This window comes from Sorex araneus, chromosome 2, assembly GCF_027595985.1.
Source record: "Sorex araneus isolate mSorAra2 chromosome 2, mSorAra2.pri, whole genome shotgun sequence".
NCBI lineage: Eukaryota > Metazoa > Chordata > Mammalia > Eulipotyphla > Soricidae > Sorex > Sorex araneus.
This window is the reverse complement of record NC_073303.1, coordinates 5,947,464-5,965,485: the sequence shown is the minus strand read 5'-3', so window position 1 is coordinate 5,965,485 and position 18,022 is coordinate 5,947,464. Positions and strand designations below refer to the sequence as shown.

The 18,022-nt window shown below is 40.8% G+C and overlaps 1 protein-coding gene across 1 annotated transcript; it reads right to left on the bottom strand.

Moving 5' to 3' along the window:
- Positions 1 to 8,071: 8,071 nt before the first annotated feature.
- LOC129401956 (olfactory receptor 2J3-like) lies at positions 8,072 to 9,016 on the bottom strand. The gene has a single exon (XM_055125483.1). It carries the CDS (start codon positions 9,014 to 9,016, stop codon positions 8,072 to 8,074), a length of 945 nt encoding a protein of 314 aa, XP_054981458.1.
- Positions 9,017 to 18,022: the final 9,006 nt, after the last annotated feature.

The window sequence follows — 18,022 nt, the reverse complement described above, 5'->3', positions numbered from 1 at the left end:
AAGGGAGACATCCACGACAACAGCATCTATCACCCAATCTGCCTGTGGTCTGTTGCCTACAAGCTTCTCACTCGAGTCATCCTGAGTAGAATAGGCAGAACACAAGATGAAGGACAACCATGCAAGCACGCCAGGTTCTGAAAAGGATTCATTCGATCGACCATATCCATACAGTGACCAAGCTCATTAAAGTTTTGAGAGAGTTCAAAATGCTGCTCTGTCATACGTTCAATGATTTAAAGAAGGCCTTTGATTCTGTTGAAACTGAAGTGGTCATCGAAGCCCTAGCCCACAGGGCATTCAAACCCAATACATCAAGCTCCTTCTCGAGCTGTATTACGAATTCACCACCAGCATCTCACCATTCTACAAGGAAGTGATCATTGGTGTAAAGCGAGGGGTTTGGCAGGGTGATACCATTTCACCAAAAGTCTTCAGTGCCACCCTCGAGAATGTCATGCGACAACTGGAATGGGAAGGAATGAGAGTGAAGATAGACAGTTGGCAACTACACCATATCCGCTTCGCTGATGACATTGTTCTAATAACACCAAACATTAGCCAAGTGGCACAAATGCTGGTTGACTTCAACCGCAAGTGTGAAAAGGTTGGACTGCAGCTGAATCTCACCAAAAACAATGTTCACAAAAAATGAACTAGTCCCTGACATTCTATTTGCTCCCAATAGAATGAAGATTTCTGAATGCAGCAGCTATGGGTGTATCTGGGTCGAGAACTCAACACGAGGAACGGCTTGGTGCCAGAATTGCGCAGGAGGAAGAGAGCAGCATGGAATGCCTTCAAGAACGTCGAAGAAGTGGTTAAGAGGACGAAGAAACTCCAGCTCTGGGAACATATTTTGACGCCACCATTCTTCCTGCATTAACATACGCCTCAGAGACCCGGACCCTATGAAAACAGTACAAGAGCGCTATTTGGGTCTCCCAAAGAGGAATCGAAAGAGCTATTCTTGGAGTATCACATTTCACTCAAGTGAGAGAAGGAATCTGGAGTTCAGACCTCCATCGATGATCAAGAATCAGGGATGCTGTCTCATTTGCCAAGGTGTCAAAAATCAGATGGGCTGGACACGTAATGCCATTCAGAGACAACTGCTGGACTATAGCTGTTACTGACTGGATTTCACAAGATGTCAAAAGATCCTGTGGCTGCCCTCCAATGAGATGGTCAGACTTCTTCATCAAAACCCTTAATGAATGGTTTGAAGCTCTCTCTGTTCCTGGAGTGAGCAGATACCATTGGGCTACACTAGCATGTGACAGGGACAAATGGAGACGTTACTGGTGCCTGCTTGAGCAAATAGAAGATCAACGGGATGACAAGTGATACAAGTGAATCTTTTGTTCCATTTTCACCATCTTTCTCCCAATGGTATATATTTTTAAATTTTTATATAGTTGTTCACAACACCTCAAGCAGGCACCAGTAACATCTCCATTGTGAGACTTGTCATTACTGTTTTTGGCATACCAGTGCCAAATCGATAAACAATGGGATGACAGTGCTACAGTGCTATAGTGTTACAGTTCACAACACCAATCCCAGCACCATTACACCTTCCCACCATCGTATTTTGAATGTTTCCGCCCCAATGCCCAAATCTGCCTTCAAAGCTGGACATAAATAATTCATTTTGTATAGCTTATTATGAATAATCTTCTAAAAATGATCCAAAAACGTTTCCTTAGAGGAAAGAATGGGAAGATTGTTGTATTTCATCCTTGAACTATTAAACCCTTGTTTAAGAAATTGCTAACGTGTTGTTAAAGGTTGAGCCTAGTCTGCTAATACATATATATTAAGATGTATAAGTATATATATACATGTGTACATATACATTTATATGTATATACACACATTCCCCCCCGCTTGAATCCTGAGATTTGTTGTTTTCAACTTTACACCCTATCAAATGTGGTGTGCTACTCTGGGTACATCATCAGTGATGTAAATACTGCTCCAGGAATTCTAAAATTTAAAATATGGTGATACAGCTGAGTGAATTTAATTTTTTTTAACTGGATGGTGACTTTGAGGTCTGGAGGCATGTATGTGGCATGTTGCTCTCATGTTGCTGTCTTCTGAGAAATTTATTTGTGAGTCTATGTATCATGGTTGTTAATGAACTTATATGGCTCCAGAGGCAGTTTGTGGACGTGACTGTGAGAAAATTTATAACATCATTTTGTATTCCCTCTTTTGTAGCTTCTAATACATTCTTACGTGTACTTTTAAGGATGCACTGTCACTGTCACTGTCATCCTGTTGCTCATCGATTTGCTCGAGCGGGCACCAGTAATGTCTCTCATTGAGAGACTTATTGTTACTGTTTTTGGCATATCCAATATCCAATATACATGGGTAGCTTGCCAGGCTCTGCCGCGCGGGCTCGATACTCTCGGTAACTTGCCGGGCTATCCAAGAGGGGCGGAGGAATCGAACTCAGGTCAGCCTCATGAAAGGTGAATGCCTAACTGCTGTGCTATCGCTCCAGCCCCCACAAAAGAAAAATATTGTCTTTATGCTTTTACTATCATTTTGTCCCTTCATTTTCTAACAGATTCTTATTTTTTTTATCAATGATTGACTAATGGCGACTGTAAAAATTACCTACACACAGAATATATTCCAAGTAAGATATACCATATGAATTTTAAATTTAAAACCACAAATGCAATGATCAGACCGAATAAATCATAACCCTACTGGTCTCTCATACCCAACTTTAGTAAATTGATGTAGATGGTGACTTTGTTCTGCCCCAGACATGGTGCAGCATGGGCAATATAAATATGAAAGGTATTTATTTATAGAGAGGATTTTAAATTTCTAAAATGGGCCCTAGGTGGGGAAATTCCAGAGGTTTATTATCCATCACAAGAGTATCCATAATTCTAATATTTTTATCATTAAAACAAAATAAAAATATTTGCCTAGCATACTTGAGATTGTTAAAATTTCATTTTGTGAAATAAGAGCATCCAAAGTTTTCCAATAAAATGTCACTTTTAGTCACTATTATTCAGTAGGAAAAGGACTTATAAACCAGTACCATGCAGAAATGCTTCCAGACTGTGAACTAAGCTATGGCCCCATGCCACCCCGGGGGAAAGGGCATTGTCTCTTTCGCCTTTCCCCCTCAGTGGCAACATGGTGACCACCATCTTTCAGAGCCTATTGGACAGAGGTATGAGCTTGCAGTGACGGGGTGCAGGGGAAATCTCGGGATGTGGGGGCGAAACCGGAGCTGCTCCCGCCCAGACAAGACCCTGAGCAGTCCATGAATGTCTCTTCCGCACCATGATCCTAGAGGCACACAGCCAATTTCGGAACCCAGTGGCTTCTGGCAGAAATCACTTTGGACTTAATTACTAAAATACCAGAAATCCAAAAGTGCGCTGCCGCAATAGCAGCTGCAGGACATTATACGCTCTTTATTATCAGCAATAGAAAACGAAATATCAAATGATGCCTTTTTGGCATGTTTGATTGTTGGGGGAAAATTCTAAATAATAATAATGGGATTTCTGTTGAAACATTGAATGTAGTCAAAGTAAAGAGAGAGTAAAGTGAAAATCATCTGCCACACAGGTAGGGTGGGGGTAGGATGAGGGTATACTGAGGTTCTTGGTGGTGGAACATGTGCACTGGTGAAGGGATGGGTGGTTGTTTATTCTATGACTGAGACTTAAACTTGAAAGCTTTGTAACTGTTCTCATGGTGATTCAATAAAAAAAAAACAGTGCCTGAAAATTATATTGATATAGGAATGACCTTTTCTAATGACTTTGTTTAATTATAGGTGAAACTATTTTTCCTACTTTCTTAAGATTGTACCCAAGTCTTTCTTGGACAGACCCTATAATGGCATTTCAAATTTGGTAAAGTCATAAATGCTTACAAAACCATTGAGAAATTAGATATCAACCAACTTGAACTTATCTATCATAAATGAATAGCGAGACAATTTCCTTTCAGAAATTGAAGAAAAAGAAACCCTCCTAATCAGTTTCTATGAGGTTCATATCTCCCTAATATCAAAAGCAAATGAAGACACCACAAAAAAAGAAAACTATAGGCCAATATCCCTGATGAACACGGATGCAAAGATTCTCAACAAAATATTAGCAAACAAAATATTAGCAACAACTCAATAAAAAGATCATATACCACGACCAAGTGGGATTCATCCCAGTGATGCAAGGATGGTTTAACATTTGGAAATTAATCAGCACAATCCATCATATCAACGAAAGAAAAGATAAGAACCATATGATCATATCAATAGATGCAGAGAAAGCATTTGACAAGATCCAGCACCCATTTATGATGAAAACTCTTGCCAAAATGGGTATAGAAGGGACTTTCCTCATATAGTCAAAGCCATCTACTACAAGCCTAGGGCAAGCATCATCCTCAAGGGGAAAAACTAAGGGCCTTCCCTCTAAGATCAGGGATGAGACAAGGATGCCCACTCTCTTCACTTCTGTTCAATATAGTACTGGAAGTACTTGCAATAGCGCTTAGGCAAGAAAAAGATATTAAGGGCATTCAAGTAGGAAAGGAAGAAATGAAGCTCTCACTATTTTCAGATGACATGATACTATACTCAGAGAACCCTAAAATCTCTACCAAGAAACTCTTAGAAACAATAGACCTGTACAGTAAAGTTGCAGGCTATACAATCAATACCCAAAAGTCCATGGCTTTCCTATACACAAGTAACGAGAGAGAAGAAAGTGACATGAAGAAAGCAATCCCATTCACAATCGTGCCTCAGAAAATCAAGTACCTGGAATCAGGTTAACTAAGGAGGTAAAGGACTTGTAAAAGGAAAACTACAAAACACTACTTTATGACATAATAGAGGACACGAGGAAATGGAAAGATATCCCTTGCTCATGGATTGGGAGAATTAACACTGTCAAAATGGCAATACTCCCCAAAGCATTGTGCAAAGTCAATGCGATCCCCATAAGGATACCCATGACATGCTTCAAAGAAATGGAGCGAACACTCCTGAAATTCATATGGAACAATAAGCCCCCACGAATAGCTAAAGCAACTCTTAGGAAAAAGAATATGGGAGGACTCACCCTCCCCAACTTCAAACTCTACTACAAAGAGGCAATAGTTAAAACAGCATGGTACTGGAACAAAGGCAGAGCCACAGACCAATGGAACAGGGTTGAATATCCTGACACACACCCTCAAATATATGATCATCTAATCTTTGATAAGGGAGCAAAAAATGTGAATTGAAGCAAGGAAAGCCTCTTCAACAAATGATGGTGGCATAACTGGACAGCAACATGCAAAAAAATGGATTTCTTTTTCTACTTAACACTATGTACAAAAGTCAGTTCAAAGTGGATTAAAGATCTCAATGTCAGACCAGAATCCATAAGGTACATGGAAGACAAGGTTGGCAAAACCCTCCACGACATTGAAGATAAAGGTATTTTCAAAGATGACACACCACTGGCCAAGAAAGTGAAAAGAGAGATAAACAAATGGGACTACATTAAACTAAGAAGCTTCTGCACCTCAACAGAAACAGCGATCAAAATACAAAGACAGTGTACAGAATGGGAAAGGATATTCACGCAATACCCATTTGATAAGGAATTGATATCAAGGATATACAAGGCATTTGGTTGAACTCTTCAAGAAGAAAACTCCCAACTCGATCAAAAAATGGGGGATGGAAATGAACAGAAATTTTCTCAAAAAAGAAATCCAAATGGCTAAAAGACACATGAGAAAATGCTCTACGGCACTAATCATCAGGAAGATGAAGATTAAAACAACTATGAGATACCACCTTACACCACAGAGACTGGCACACATACAAAAGAATAAAAGCAACCGGTGTTGGCATGGATGTGGGGAGAAAGGGACTCTCGTTCACTGCTGGTGGGAATGCCGACTGGTTCGGCATTTTGGAAAAGAATATGGACGATTCTCAAAAAATTAGAAATTGAGCTCCCATTTGACCCTGCAATACAACTGCTGGGAATATATCCTGGAGAGGCAAAAAGGTATAGTAGAAATGACATCTGCATTTGTATGTTCATTGCAGCCCTGTTTACAATAGTCAAAATCTGGAAAAAACCCAAGTGCCCTAAAAAAGATGACTGGTTAAAGAAACTTGGTACATCTACACAATGGAATACTATGCAGCTGTTAGAAAAGATGAGGTCATGAAATTTGCATAGAAGTGGATCAACATGGAAAGTATCATGTTAAGTGAAATGATTCAGAAAGAGAGAGACAGAGGCTGGAGTTATAGCACAGCGGGTAGGGCATTTGCCTTGCACGCGGCTGACCCGGATTTGATTCCCAGCATCCCATATGGTCCCTTGACCACCGCCAGGGGTAATTCCTGAGTGCAGAGCCAGGAGTGACCCCTGTGTATCGCCGGGTGTGACCCAAAAAGCAAAAAAAAAAAAAAAGAAAGAGAGAGACAGACATAGAAAGATTGCACTCATCTATGAAATTTAAAATAACAGAGTGGGAGACTAACTCCTAAGGGTTGTAGAGATAAGGATCAGGAGTTCTGCTCCATAGCTTGGAAACTGGCCTCACATGCTGGGGCAAAAGGCAGCTCAGATAGAGAAGGGAACACCAAGTAGAGGATGTTGGGAGGACCCATTCGAGTTGGAAGATGTGAACTAAAAGTAAACTATAGAATGAACATGAAGGCCACACAATGCCTATATTGCAAACTACAACACCCAAAAGGAGAGAGAACAAAAGGGAATGCCCTGCCGCAGAGGCAGGGTAGGGTGATGGGGGATGGGGTGGGGGTGAGAGGGATACTGGGATCATTGGTGGAGGTGAATGGGCACTGGTAGAGGGATGGGTAAATGATCACTGTATGAGTGAAATGCAGACACGAAAGTTCATAAGTTTGTAACTGTACCTCACAGTGATTCTTTAATAAAAAATTTAAAAAAAAGACAATTTTCTTTCATAAATAGTATGTCTCTATTCTATGTAATAGTGGTCCTCAAAGTTCAATCAGTCATCTTGAGTGCTTATCAAGTTCCCTATTTATTCAGGAAATCTCAGTTGGTATTCAGAAAGTTACATTTCCCCTCTCCCCCTTTTTATTTTTTTGGGGGCCTTCACCCAGGAGTGCTCAAGTCTTGCTTCTTACTCTCTGCTCGGGGATCACTCCTGGAGGAATGGTGCTCTCACAGCAAGTACCTTTCTGGCTGTACTGTTTTTCTGGCCCTACCTCCATTACATTTCTTATAACTTGCCAGGTAATGTTGATGCTACTGTACAGAAATATGTATAAATGTAATGGGGCTATATAAGGATGACAGTTAAGTTAGTTTAACATAGGAATTCCAAACTCCAGGGCTAGGTTATCATTGAACACTATATCTGTTTGATCTTTTCTAGTGTGGAGACATTGCTCCGCATGAGTGGTCCATGTACCTCTAGCTATTTCATTCCCTTCCAAAGTTCTTTCAAAGGTAGGTACACTTCCCATTGCTATCTTGTAACAAGCAAGTAAGGGGGGGGGAACTTTTCTGTTTGAACAGATGACCTGGAAATTGCAGACATCACTTTCCTGGCCATGTGTTGGTAGAAGTTAGCCCTCATGTATGTGTGTTACTCAGCTAAATTTGAGGTGATGGTGGAAGGGAGTAGTAAGAGGTGAATGGAAGGGAGTGGCAGCCGTGTGACATAAAGCCATTGTCCAGTCATTGTCCATCCAACATTAGAACACATGTTACTTAAAATCTATTCTCAATACTTTATTCACATATGTATGACTGGCTCACCACTGTGCTCATTACAATTCATCTCAAAGTAATTATTAATAACCGTGAAGCTTTCCCCACAAATAAGTTGCATTTCATTCATGCATTTGAATCGCCTCTTACCAAGTCTTCCTACAAAACATATATTTAGTAAAATTATTGGTACATGGCAAAATCCCAGACAATAATCTTTGAAAAATTGAACAATATCACTTTCTGTTGTTCAAGACCATTTTTTTTCTGTAGCTCACTACATGGATTTTTCATGTTTCTCATAACTTTGCTGACCAGATTTTGACACACAGGATTTTCTTGACTGCATTCTTTACATCTTTGTTTCTTAAGGAGTAGATGAATGGGTTAAGGCTTGGTATAAGTATCATGTACACCAGAGCAATGAACTTCCCCTCATTTTGGGAGGAGCTGTTCTGTGGCCTCAGGTACATAGACATGAGAGCTCCATAAAAGAGGGTCACCACGGTGAGGTGGGAGCCACAGGTGCTGAGGAGTTTCTGCCATCTTGTTGCTGACTTGATCCTCATGACAGCTCGAGTGATGACGCCATAGGAGAAGAGAATTGCTGATAGAGGCACCAGAAGAAATAGAGCTGAGAGAGAAAGGAAAAGTACCTCAAGTACCTTTGAATAGGCGCAAGCAGTCCTGATGAGATCCAGGAGCTCACAGAAAAAGCTATCCACCTCTTGGTGCCCACATCTTGGCAACATCAATGTCAAAGTGGAAATAAGTGCGGTACAGCCAATAGTAGTTAACCAGGCAGCCAGCACCATCCTGTGGCAGAGCTGAGGGTGCATTATCACCGTGTAGTGCAGAGGCTGGCACACAGCAGCATAGCGGTCATAGGCCATCACAGCCAAGAGCAGACACTCTGTGGCACCCAGGTCTCCGGCGATGGCAGCTTGGAACATACAACTAAGACGAGAAATGGATTTTTCTGGACCCCACATATGTACCAGCATCTGAGGGATAACACTGTTGGTGTAACAGAGATCCAAGAAGGACAGATTGGAGAGGAAGAAGTACATGGGTGTGTGGAGCTTGGGGTCCAGATTTGACACCAGGATGATCATTGTGTTTCCCACCAGAATCACAACATAGAAGATGAGGACAATCACCGAGATGATGCGTTCCAGTTGGGGCCATTCAGAGAACCCCAGAAGGATGAAGTCCATGTTGAAACTTCCATTGTTCATTTCCATTGCTCCTTATGAGAGACTAAGTGAAGTTAAATTTACCATCAGTCCTATATTATGCACAGATATTCAAAAATTGCTCATATGCACCACCTGCTATCCCTTCTCTGATTCTTTCAACAGGAAATTTAACGAAATGCATTAGTGGTGTTCAAGCCCCAAGGCCCTTCACATGTCTTTACAGCCAGAAAGGTGGTGAAAGTAAAATGTTAAATCTATTCATATTTAATTGTTTACTATTGAAGAAGGCTAATATGTTATTTCAACTTAATTTCAATATATTTGGAAAATCATTCATCCACAAACTTTTCAGTTTTTATAAAGACATGCACAGTTAGGTATAAATACATGCTTTAAAATACGAATATTTGATTATGTCGGGGCCACCTCTCACACTGGCACATTTTTCTTAGAGTCACATTTTTGATCACACCTACATCTCTAGCCAGGGGGGATGTAATCTGAGACTTTGCTCTTTCTTATAACTATGTCAGACATAACTTACAAACCTTTCCACTATCAAAGGAGTAAGATAAAAGTAAAAAGTGAAGGTGATAACCACCATAAAATCTCAAGAAGCCAAGTCACTATACATATTCCCTGCCAAATTTCTACATGTCAACCCCTAATCATAATTATAATCACATTCATAATAGTAAGTACCAGGAGTACCAGACTTCACAGCATTCCTTTTATTCCCTGTTGTCCTCTGGTGTTGCTGCATCGACTTCTGTGTTACCTACTGTAATGCTCTTTTTGTATATATTTTTGATGCTGTAGAGAAACAATCTTTCTTAACATTTACCTTTATGTGTATGTACAGAAGCTATATATATATTTTTCTTTGTTTGTGAGATAGGACCTCTCAGGTGCTGCCCGGGCACCATACTCAATATTCTCCTCCAGTGGGCAACGTTGGAGTGCTGGGCTTGGGGGGGAGGTGCTGCTTGGGGCACTGCATTGCCAGGAACATCCCATGGCTATCAAGATCTGGTAATGCTTGATGGTCAGAGGACATGTGTCATCGTGGTTGGGTGTATGAAAGCACAAGTCTTAACCCCTGTAGTGTTATGAATCACCCCCATATGTTTATGTGATAAATTCTGGCTCCTGATATTCCATCGTATCCAAAGCCTTATTGATTTGTTTTTTACAGTTAAAAACTGAACTAAAGTGCTCTGCTGAGATTTGACCCAGGTGGCCACGCTTTTGTGCGGCCACTTTGCTGCTGATTGACCAAGATCTGGAGGCCAGCTATACTACTTTTTGTCCTAGCAAGTGCTTGCAGCCATGTCTCTAGACTGTGAACTAAGCCATTGCCCCATGCTGCCCCAGGATGCCATTTCTAACATAAATATCCCTGGACTTAATTACTAAAATACAGAAATTCTAAACCGCGCGGCTGCGGTAGCATATCTCCTCACTCTCAGCATATCTCCTCACTCTCAGCATATCTCCTCACTCTCAGCATATCTCCTCACTCTCAGCATATCTCCTCACTCTCAGCATGTCTCCTCACTCTCAGCATGTCTCCTCACTCTCAGCATATCTCCTCACTCTCAGCATATCTCCTCACTCTCAGCATATCTCCTCACTCTCAGCATATCTCCTCACTCTCAGCATATCTCCTCACTCTCAGCATGTCTCCTCACTCTCAGCATGTCTCCTCACTCTCAGCATGTCTCCTCACTCTCAGCATATCTCCTCACTCTCAGCATATCTCCTCACTCTCAGCATATCTCCTCACTCTCAGCATATCTCCTCACTCTCAGCATGTCTCCTCACTCTCAGCATGTCTCCTCACTCTCAGCATATCTCCTCACTCTCAGCATGTCTCCTCACTCTCAGCATGTCTCCTCACTCTCAGCATATGTCCTCACTCTCAGCATATCTCCTCACTCTCAGCATATCTCCTCACTCTCAGCATATCTCCTCACTCTCAGCATATCTCCTCACTCTCAGCATATCTCCTCACTCTCAGCATATCTCCTCACTCTCAGCATGTCTCCTCACTCTCAGCATATCTCCTCACTCTCAGCATATCTCCTCACTCTCAGCATGTCTCCTCACTCTCAGCATATCTCCTCACTCTCAGCATATCTCCTCACTCTCAGCATATCTCCTCACTCTCAGCATATCTCTTCACGCTAAGCAATGGAAAATTAATGATCAAATGCTTCCTTCTCAGTAGGGTCTTTTTTTTCGGGGGGGGGAAACTCCAACAACAATAGTGAGTTTTGTGTTGAAATATGGAATGTAATCAAGGTAAAGAGAATATGAAGTAAAATTTATCAGTTATGCAGGCAGGGGTGGGGAGTGGGGGGTTGGGAGGTATACTGGGGTTTTTGGTGGTGGAATATGGGCACCGGTGAAGGGGTGGGTGTTTGAGCATTGTATAACTGAGACATAAGCCTGAGAACTTTGTAACTTTCCACATGGTGATTCACTAAAAAAAAATTAAAACAACAACAACAACAAAAAAACTGAACTAATTCCAAAACTATTCAGTGTCACATAGCAACCCTGTGTGTGACTGCTGGATATCACTGGATATTGAGCAAAATTAACAAGACAGGTAATCCAAAGAAAATATTTCATTCCATTGTCAGTATTGTTTATTTCCCATGGAATTTATTAGTTATGGGTGTTGATTATCTGGCTCCTTTGTGTTCTATAGTTAAATCCAATCAAATCTTTTCACTCTAGGGGAATACAAGTGTGAGATAAGACACCAATCTCACTATTTCTGAATACTGTACCCAAAATGAGATAACTAAAATGCTTGATGACTGAGTTAATTACTATATTTTTATGCATATTGTTGTGACTGCATACTTCAGGTACTTTAAATTTATAATATTTGTTTCTTTTGCATTAGATAGCACAGAGGGTAGGACATTTATCTTGCACGTCGCCGACCTGGGTTCTATTTCTCCATCCCTCTCGGAGAGCCCGGCAAGCTACCGAGAGTATCCTGCCCTCATGGCAGAGCCTGGAGAGCTACACATGGCATATTCGATATGCCAAAAACAGTAAGAACAAGTCTCACAATGGAGATATTCTGGTGCCTGCTTGAGCAAATAGATGAACAACAGGACGACAGTGCTACAGTGCTACACAGATTCAACTTAAGATTCTGGACTCAGTTGCTTTGGGTTAAATCCTAGTTTAAAAGTGGGAAGCAATATGTCTCTGGGACTTTAGTGAACATATTTTCAGACCAATTTCTTTGTTTATTAAGTGAAGATATTAGTTCCTGAGCATCGCTGGGTGTGACCCAAAAAGCAAAAAAAAAATTCAAAAATTACTAAATTTATTTGGCACTTTAAACTGTGCTTAGTGATGGGTACTAAAACATATAGAATTTTAGGATTAAATTGGAATCAGATGTCACGAATCCAGTTTCTGCCCTTGTTTGGCCTCACAAAATCTCCAACATTTTAATTTTGTTTCTTCAGTAACTGGGGTTCCAGTTACATACAAAGAAATCTATTTTCCTTAATCAATGCCTCATACTGACTTTGTATGTTGAGTTTAAAGATACTTTTTTTGGCACCCAGGTCTGACTATTTTATTGTTTGGAAAATAGCACAAAATTGTCACTCCCATGTTACCTGAATTAAAAAATTGTTTTGTTATCAAACAGGAACACATAAAAATATATAAGCCATAAAATGAAGGTGGTTATTTGTGTAACTTGAACTGAAGTCAAAAGTAGAATACTGCCAATCACTTTAGTAGCTTCTGTTGATCCTTCATCCCAATCACAGTCATTCCTGTGGTCCAAATAGTCTCAGTGCTGATGATGTTTATAGTAATTGCCTTTTAGAGTTTAATATGTCTTTTAACTCACTATTAATATTGCACTGTAGCACTGTCTTCCCGCTGTTCATTGATTTTCTCGAGCAGGCACCAGTAACGTCTCCATTGTGAGACTTGTTGTTACTGTTTTTGGCATATCGAATACGCCACAGGTAGCTTGTGAGCTCTGCCATTCGGGCGGGATACTCTTGGTAGCTTGCCGGGCTCTCAAGAGGGATGAAGGAATCGAACCTAGGTCGGTCAAGTGCAAAGCAAATGCCCTACCCTCTGTGCTATAGCTCCAGTCCCTTAAAGGCACATAAAAAAAATTTAAAAATGTTTAAACCAAACTGAATCAATCTCTTTAAGTCAGAATTTCAGTGGAGAATGGGGTGAAACAAAATTTTGTTTTTTGCTCAGGGCTTACTCTTTATTCTGTGCTCAGGGATCACTCCCGCTGGGTGTAGGGGTTCATCATATGAGGTACTGGGGATGAGCCAGGGTCGGCCCTGTGCAAAGGACCCCTCCAAACAAGATATTTTATGGACTGAACTTGGTTTTGGGGGCAGTGCCAGGGATGGAACCGAGGGAGGGCCTCACAGCTGCAAGGCCGGTGCTCTACGGCTAAATTTCATCCCCAGCCCTGAATTTTATTTTTTAAATTATTGCCATAAGTTTATTTTTCATGAGTAACTGTCAAACATACTAGCATCTTAAGTTCTGGGTTTAGGTGGTTCAATTTAAGTAAACAATTTAAGTATAATATTGACTATCAGTATTAGGAATGTTTATTAGATATTTGCTTAGATGCTCAGCATGTATGTTCATTAGTCCTCTGCTTTCCTGATTGCTAACAAATCAGACATCCATGGAACTTCAGTGTCTCAGATTGTTGAGCTAAAAACACTGGTACTTCTGATGCACTAATTACGGAGTTCGGGGTGAAGATACGTCAGCAAGGCTGAACAGTATAAACATGACTGAGCCCTTTTCCTCTCTGGCACATAAACCCCCAGAGATTAGAATTGTTATTAAAGGGGCTGGAGCGACAGGACAATGGCCAGTGCATTTGTCATGTACGAGGATGACTGGGATTCCATCCCGGGCCTGCCACATGGTCCACTCAACACTGTCAGGAGTAATTCTTAAATGCAGGGTCAGGAGTAACCCCTGAGCATTGCAGAGTGTCACCCCAAAAGCCAAAAAAAGAAAAGAAGTGCTGTTAAATCAGGATGTATTCTTTATGTATGTAGTTTAATGTTGTAAGCTCAAATAGAGGATAATCATTTTTATGTGTATCCATACACATTTTGCATTTAATATTACGGTCAGAAGTTCTCTCCCCCCGCCTTTCTCTCTTTATATTTTGTTGGTGAGAACTGAAGTAGTTCTTATACAAGCCAACCAAATGCTGGACCTGGACCATATCCTCAACCTTTTGGATCTCAACATTTGAAAAATTTTCATTTTAATGTAAAGGTGAATATGTTTTTAAAAACAGAAAAAGCATATGTCAAAGAAACTGTTGTTTAAATATTGGTGAGCTGCTCTTCAAAATGAAATATAGTTTTCAATTTTTATGGTACAGATATTATTTCTAATAAAAGCATGGTTTATGCAGATTGCATTTTCAGTGACATATCAGACAAATTGGATCAAATATAATGTATCATAAGTTGAATGTCTATGGTGAAAGTAAGAGAAAACTGGGAGCAAAATGTCACAGTGGTCTGACATTTTTGATGTTTCATACATGGCAAGGGAAGAAGTACATATTACTATAGGCACCGTGAGTCAGTGGAGAAGATGCTTAAAAATAGTTCAGGCCCCAGACTCGAGGGCACAGCTTGGGGATTCTGAGAGCAGCATCAGTCGGAAAACATTTTGTGAACTTGAACAAGAGCACTGAGCTCTCTCAGATCACTTTTTCTCCTACTATCACCTGACTTTAGGGTGGTTATGAGGAAGATTAAAATGATAGGTGGAATATACTGTGTGCCTCTTGGTACATAGAGATTATTCAGCAACTGAAAACGCTACTAATTCCTCATGGTGACATTTAATTTAATTTTCAACCCTGAGACACTTACAGGTAACTAACACACATTTAACCCTTTCTTTTGGTTTTATCCTGTAACCTATGTTATCTGAAATTTGTGCATTGTAGGAGGTTTCACTTGTAATTTTCATGATATGATAGAAAAAACTTACCAGTAAACAAAACTATAGGAAATCATCTTGTTTGGATGAGGGAAGAAGTCCCAACTGTCACGTTCTCCTGTGGTTCAGTGTCTCGTGGTCCTGTTGCTATGACTCTTGCTTCTCTGCTTTTTCGGATAAGCTCTTCAAAGGCAATGGTCCTCTCTAACTCTTGGTGTGGGCAGTAGTTCCTTCCACTCACACCACGATCACATTCACATCTGGTTGCAAAGGGGCACTAGAATTTAATAGAATTCTTTATTAAAGACACGGGAACAAACTAAATGGGAGACTGGCAAAAGATCTGATAAATTTAGGTAAATGTATTTTTGATGTCCTGCCTATTTATTTTTAGCATTGCCAGTGATCAAACTGCAGTCTTATACATGCCTGGCAAGTGCTCTTCTGCTGAGCTATATATTCCTAGGCCAGGATGCTCTGTTTTTATTTTAGGATGCTCTCTTAATGTGCTCTTAGAGACACATTTGCAGGTAGATTTCTCTAACTAAGAGAGGAGACTACTATGTTCATTTGTACATAGTGCAAGACTCATTCTTTGTAATATGGACATATTAATGTACAATACTAAATACTGTACATGTTGAAAGTGATTAAGACCTTAGGGACTGGTGCTCACAAAGGAATTTCTTCATTAAGAAATCCATGTCTAACAGTAGAGACTTAATTATTAAGGCAATTCCATGGAATGCCCTTAGGTGCAATGTTTCATTTTCAAATTTTCTGCATATCTTCCATGGAAATTTTGTCGAATGATTTTATGTTTTATTATGCTGTTTGAAGTTGAAAACATATATAATATGAGCACATTTAATTGGAATATTGTTTAATTTATAAATTCATTGTTGAGAATTTGGATAAATAAGAAAATTATCTGGATTTTGTGTCCAGGGCTGGAGCAATAGTACAGTGGGTAGGGCGTTTGCCTTGCATGTGCCGACCCGGGTTCGATCCCAGCATCCCATATGATCTCCCGAGCACCGCCAGGCGCAATTCCTGAGTTCAAAGCCAGGAGGTAACCCCTGTGCATTGCGGGGTGTGACCCAAAAAGCAAAAAAAAAATATGTTGTTCCCACAGGAAAGACAATATTTGATAAAACGTTATGGAATAATAATAACTTTAGGTTCACCAATAGTATCTTTGTTATACTATATATCTACTCAATAGATAATGTTTATGGATACTTTAGAGCTTCTGATATGCATTTTATTTTTCACTTGTATCACTTGTCTTCCGTTGATCTTCCATTTGCTTTAGCAGGCACCAGTAACGTCTCCATTTGTCCCTGTCTCATGTTGGTGTAGCCCAATGGTATCTGCTCACTCCAGGAACAGGAAGAGCCTCAAACCGTTCATGAAGAGTATTGACAAAGAAGTCTGACCATCTCGCTGGTGGGCTGCTACGTGGTATTTTGATGCCCCATGGAATCCAGTTGGTAACAGCTCTAGTCCAGCAGTCGACTCTGAATTGCATTACATGTCTGGCCCATCTGATTTTTGATGTCTTGGCAAACGAGACAGCGTCCATGATTCTTGACCATCATCAGTGAAGCGGAGGTGGTGTAGTTGCCAACCATCTATCTTCACTCCCATTCTTTCCCATTCCAGTCGTCGTATGACATTCTCGAGGGTGGCACTGAAGAGTTTCTGTGAAATGGTATCACCCTGCCAAACCCCTCTCTTAACGTCAATGATCACTTCCTTGTAGAATGGTGAGATCCTGGTGGTGAATCCATAATACAGCTCCAGAGGATCTTGATGTATTGAGTTTGAATGCCCTGTTTAGCTAGGGCTTCAATGACCACTTCAGTCTCAACAGAATCAAAGGCCTTCTTTACGTCAATGAATGTTAGACAGAGCGGCATCTTATACTCTTGCAAAACTTCAATGAGTTTGGTCACTGTGTGGATATGGTCGATTGTGCTGAATCCTTTTCAGAACCTGGCTTGCTCACATGGTTGTCCTTCGTCTAGTGTTCTGCCTATTCTATTCAGGATGACTCGAGTGAACAACTTATAGACAACAGACAGCAGATTCAGTGATAGTTGCCGATGTTGTGTATGTCTCCCTTCTTGTACAATAGAACGGTCCTGCTGGTTTTCCACTGGGACAGAACCCTGCATTCAGACAGGTAGCGTGTGAAGAGTCGCGCCAGTGTATTGATGAGTACTGGAGGCAGATTCTTCAGGTGTTCGGGTCTGACCTTGTGTAGACCGGGTGCTGTACGCGTCTTTACCGATGAAATGGTGTGTCAGATTTCAGTACGGAGGACGCTGGGAACGACATATCCATCTTGTGGAATTTGGTTTGTGGGCAGGTGGACATGGCTGTCAAAGAGATCCGAGTAGAAGTTTTGAATAATCCTCTGCATTGTCTTTCTGGAAGATGTGATAGATATCAGGACATCGGAGGGCAGTCATCTTGGTCTTGTAGTTGGCGAAGGACAGGCGAGCCTTGTGAATACTTTCCCATCTTCTGCCACATCGGCCAACACTGCTGCTCTTCTCTCTTTGTGGTCTTCCTTTATCGCTTCTCTTTTGCGAGCTTGGATGTCAGCTTGTGGTTGCCTGAGGCTCGCGCCAAACCACATTGACGAATGAGCTCGAGAGTTTCCAGAGACAAGAGTCTGTTTGTGACTTTCTCACTCTCGGCATTCTTGTGCAGTCATGGAGGTGTTGAACTAGTTTATCGTATTCCTTGTCAATGTTGTCAAGGATGGCATCTTCCCACGTTGCCGCAATAGTGCCAAAGAGCTCCCAGTTGCCAGTTGGTGGTCATTCTGGGAGTTCCTTTCTAAAACTTAAACTTTGCAGATCTTTCTCCCTGTTCTGTGAATGAACATTTTATTTTTATTTTTTTTATTAATGAATCACCATGAGGGTACAACTACAATTTACATATATTCATGCTTGTGTTTCAATCATACAATGCTTGTGTACCCATCCCTATACCAGTACCTATTCTCCTTCACCAATGACGCCAGCATCCCTCACA

Coding starts and splice junctions, on each gene's coding strand:
- LOC129401956 (XM_055125483.1), bottom strand. CDS start 9,016: ATGGAAATGAACAATGGAAGTTTCAACATGGACTTCATCCTTCTGGGG.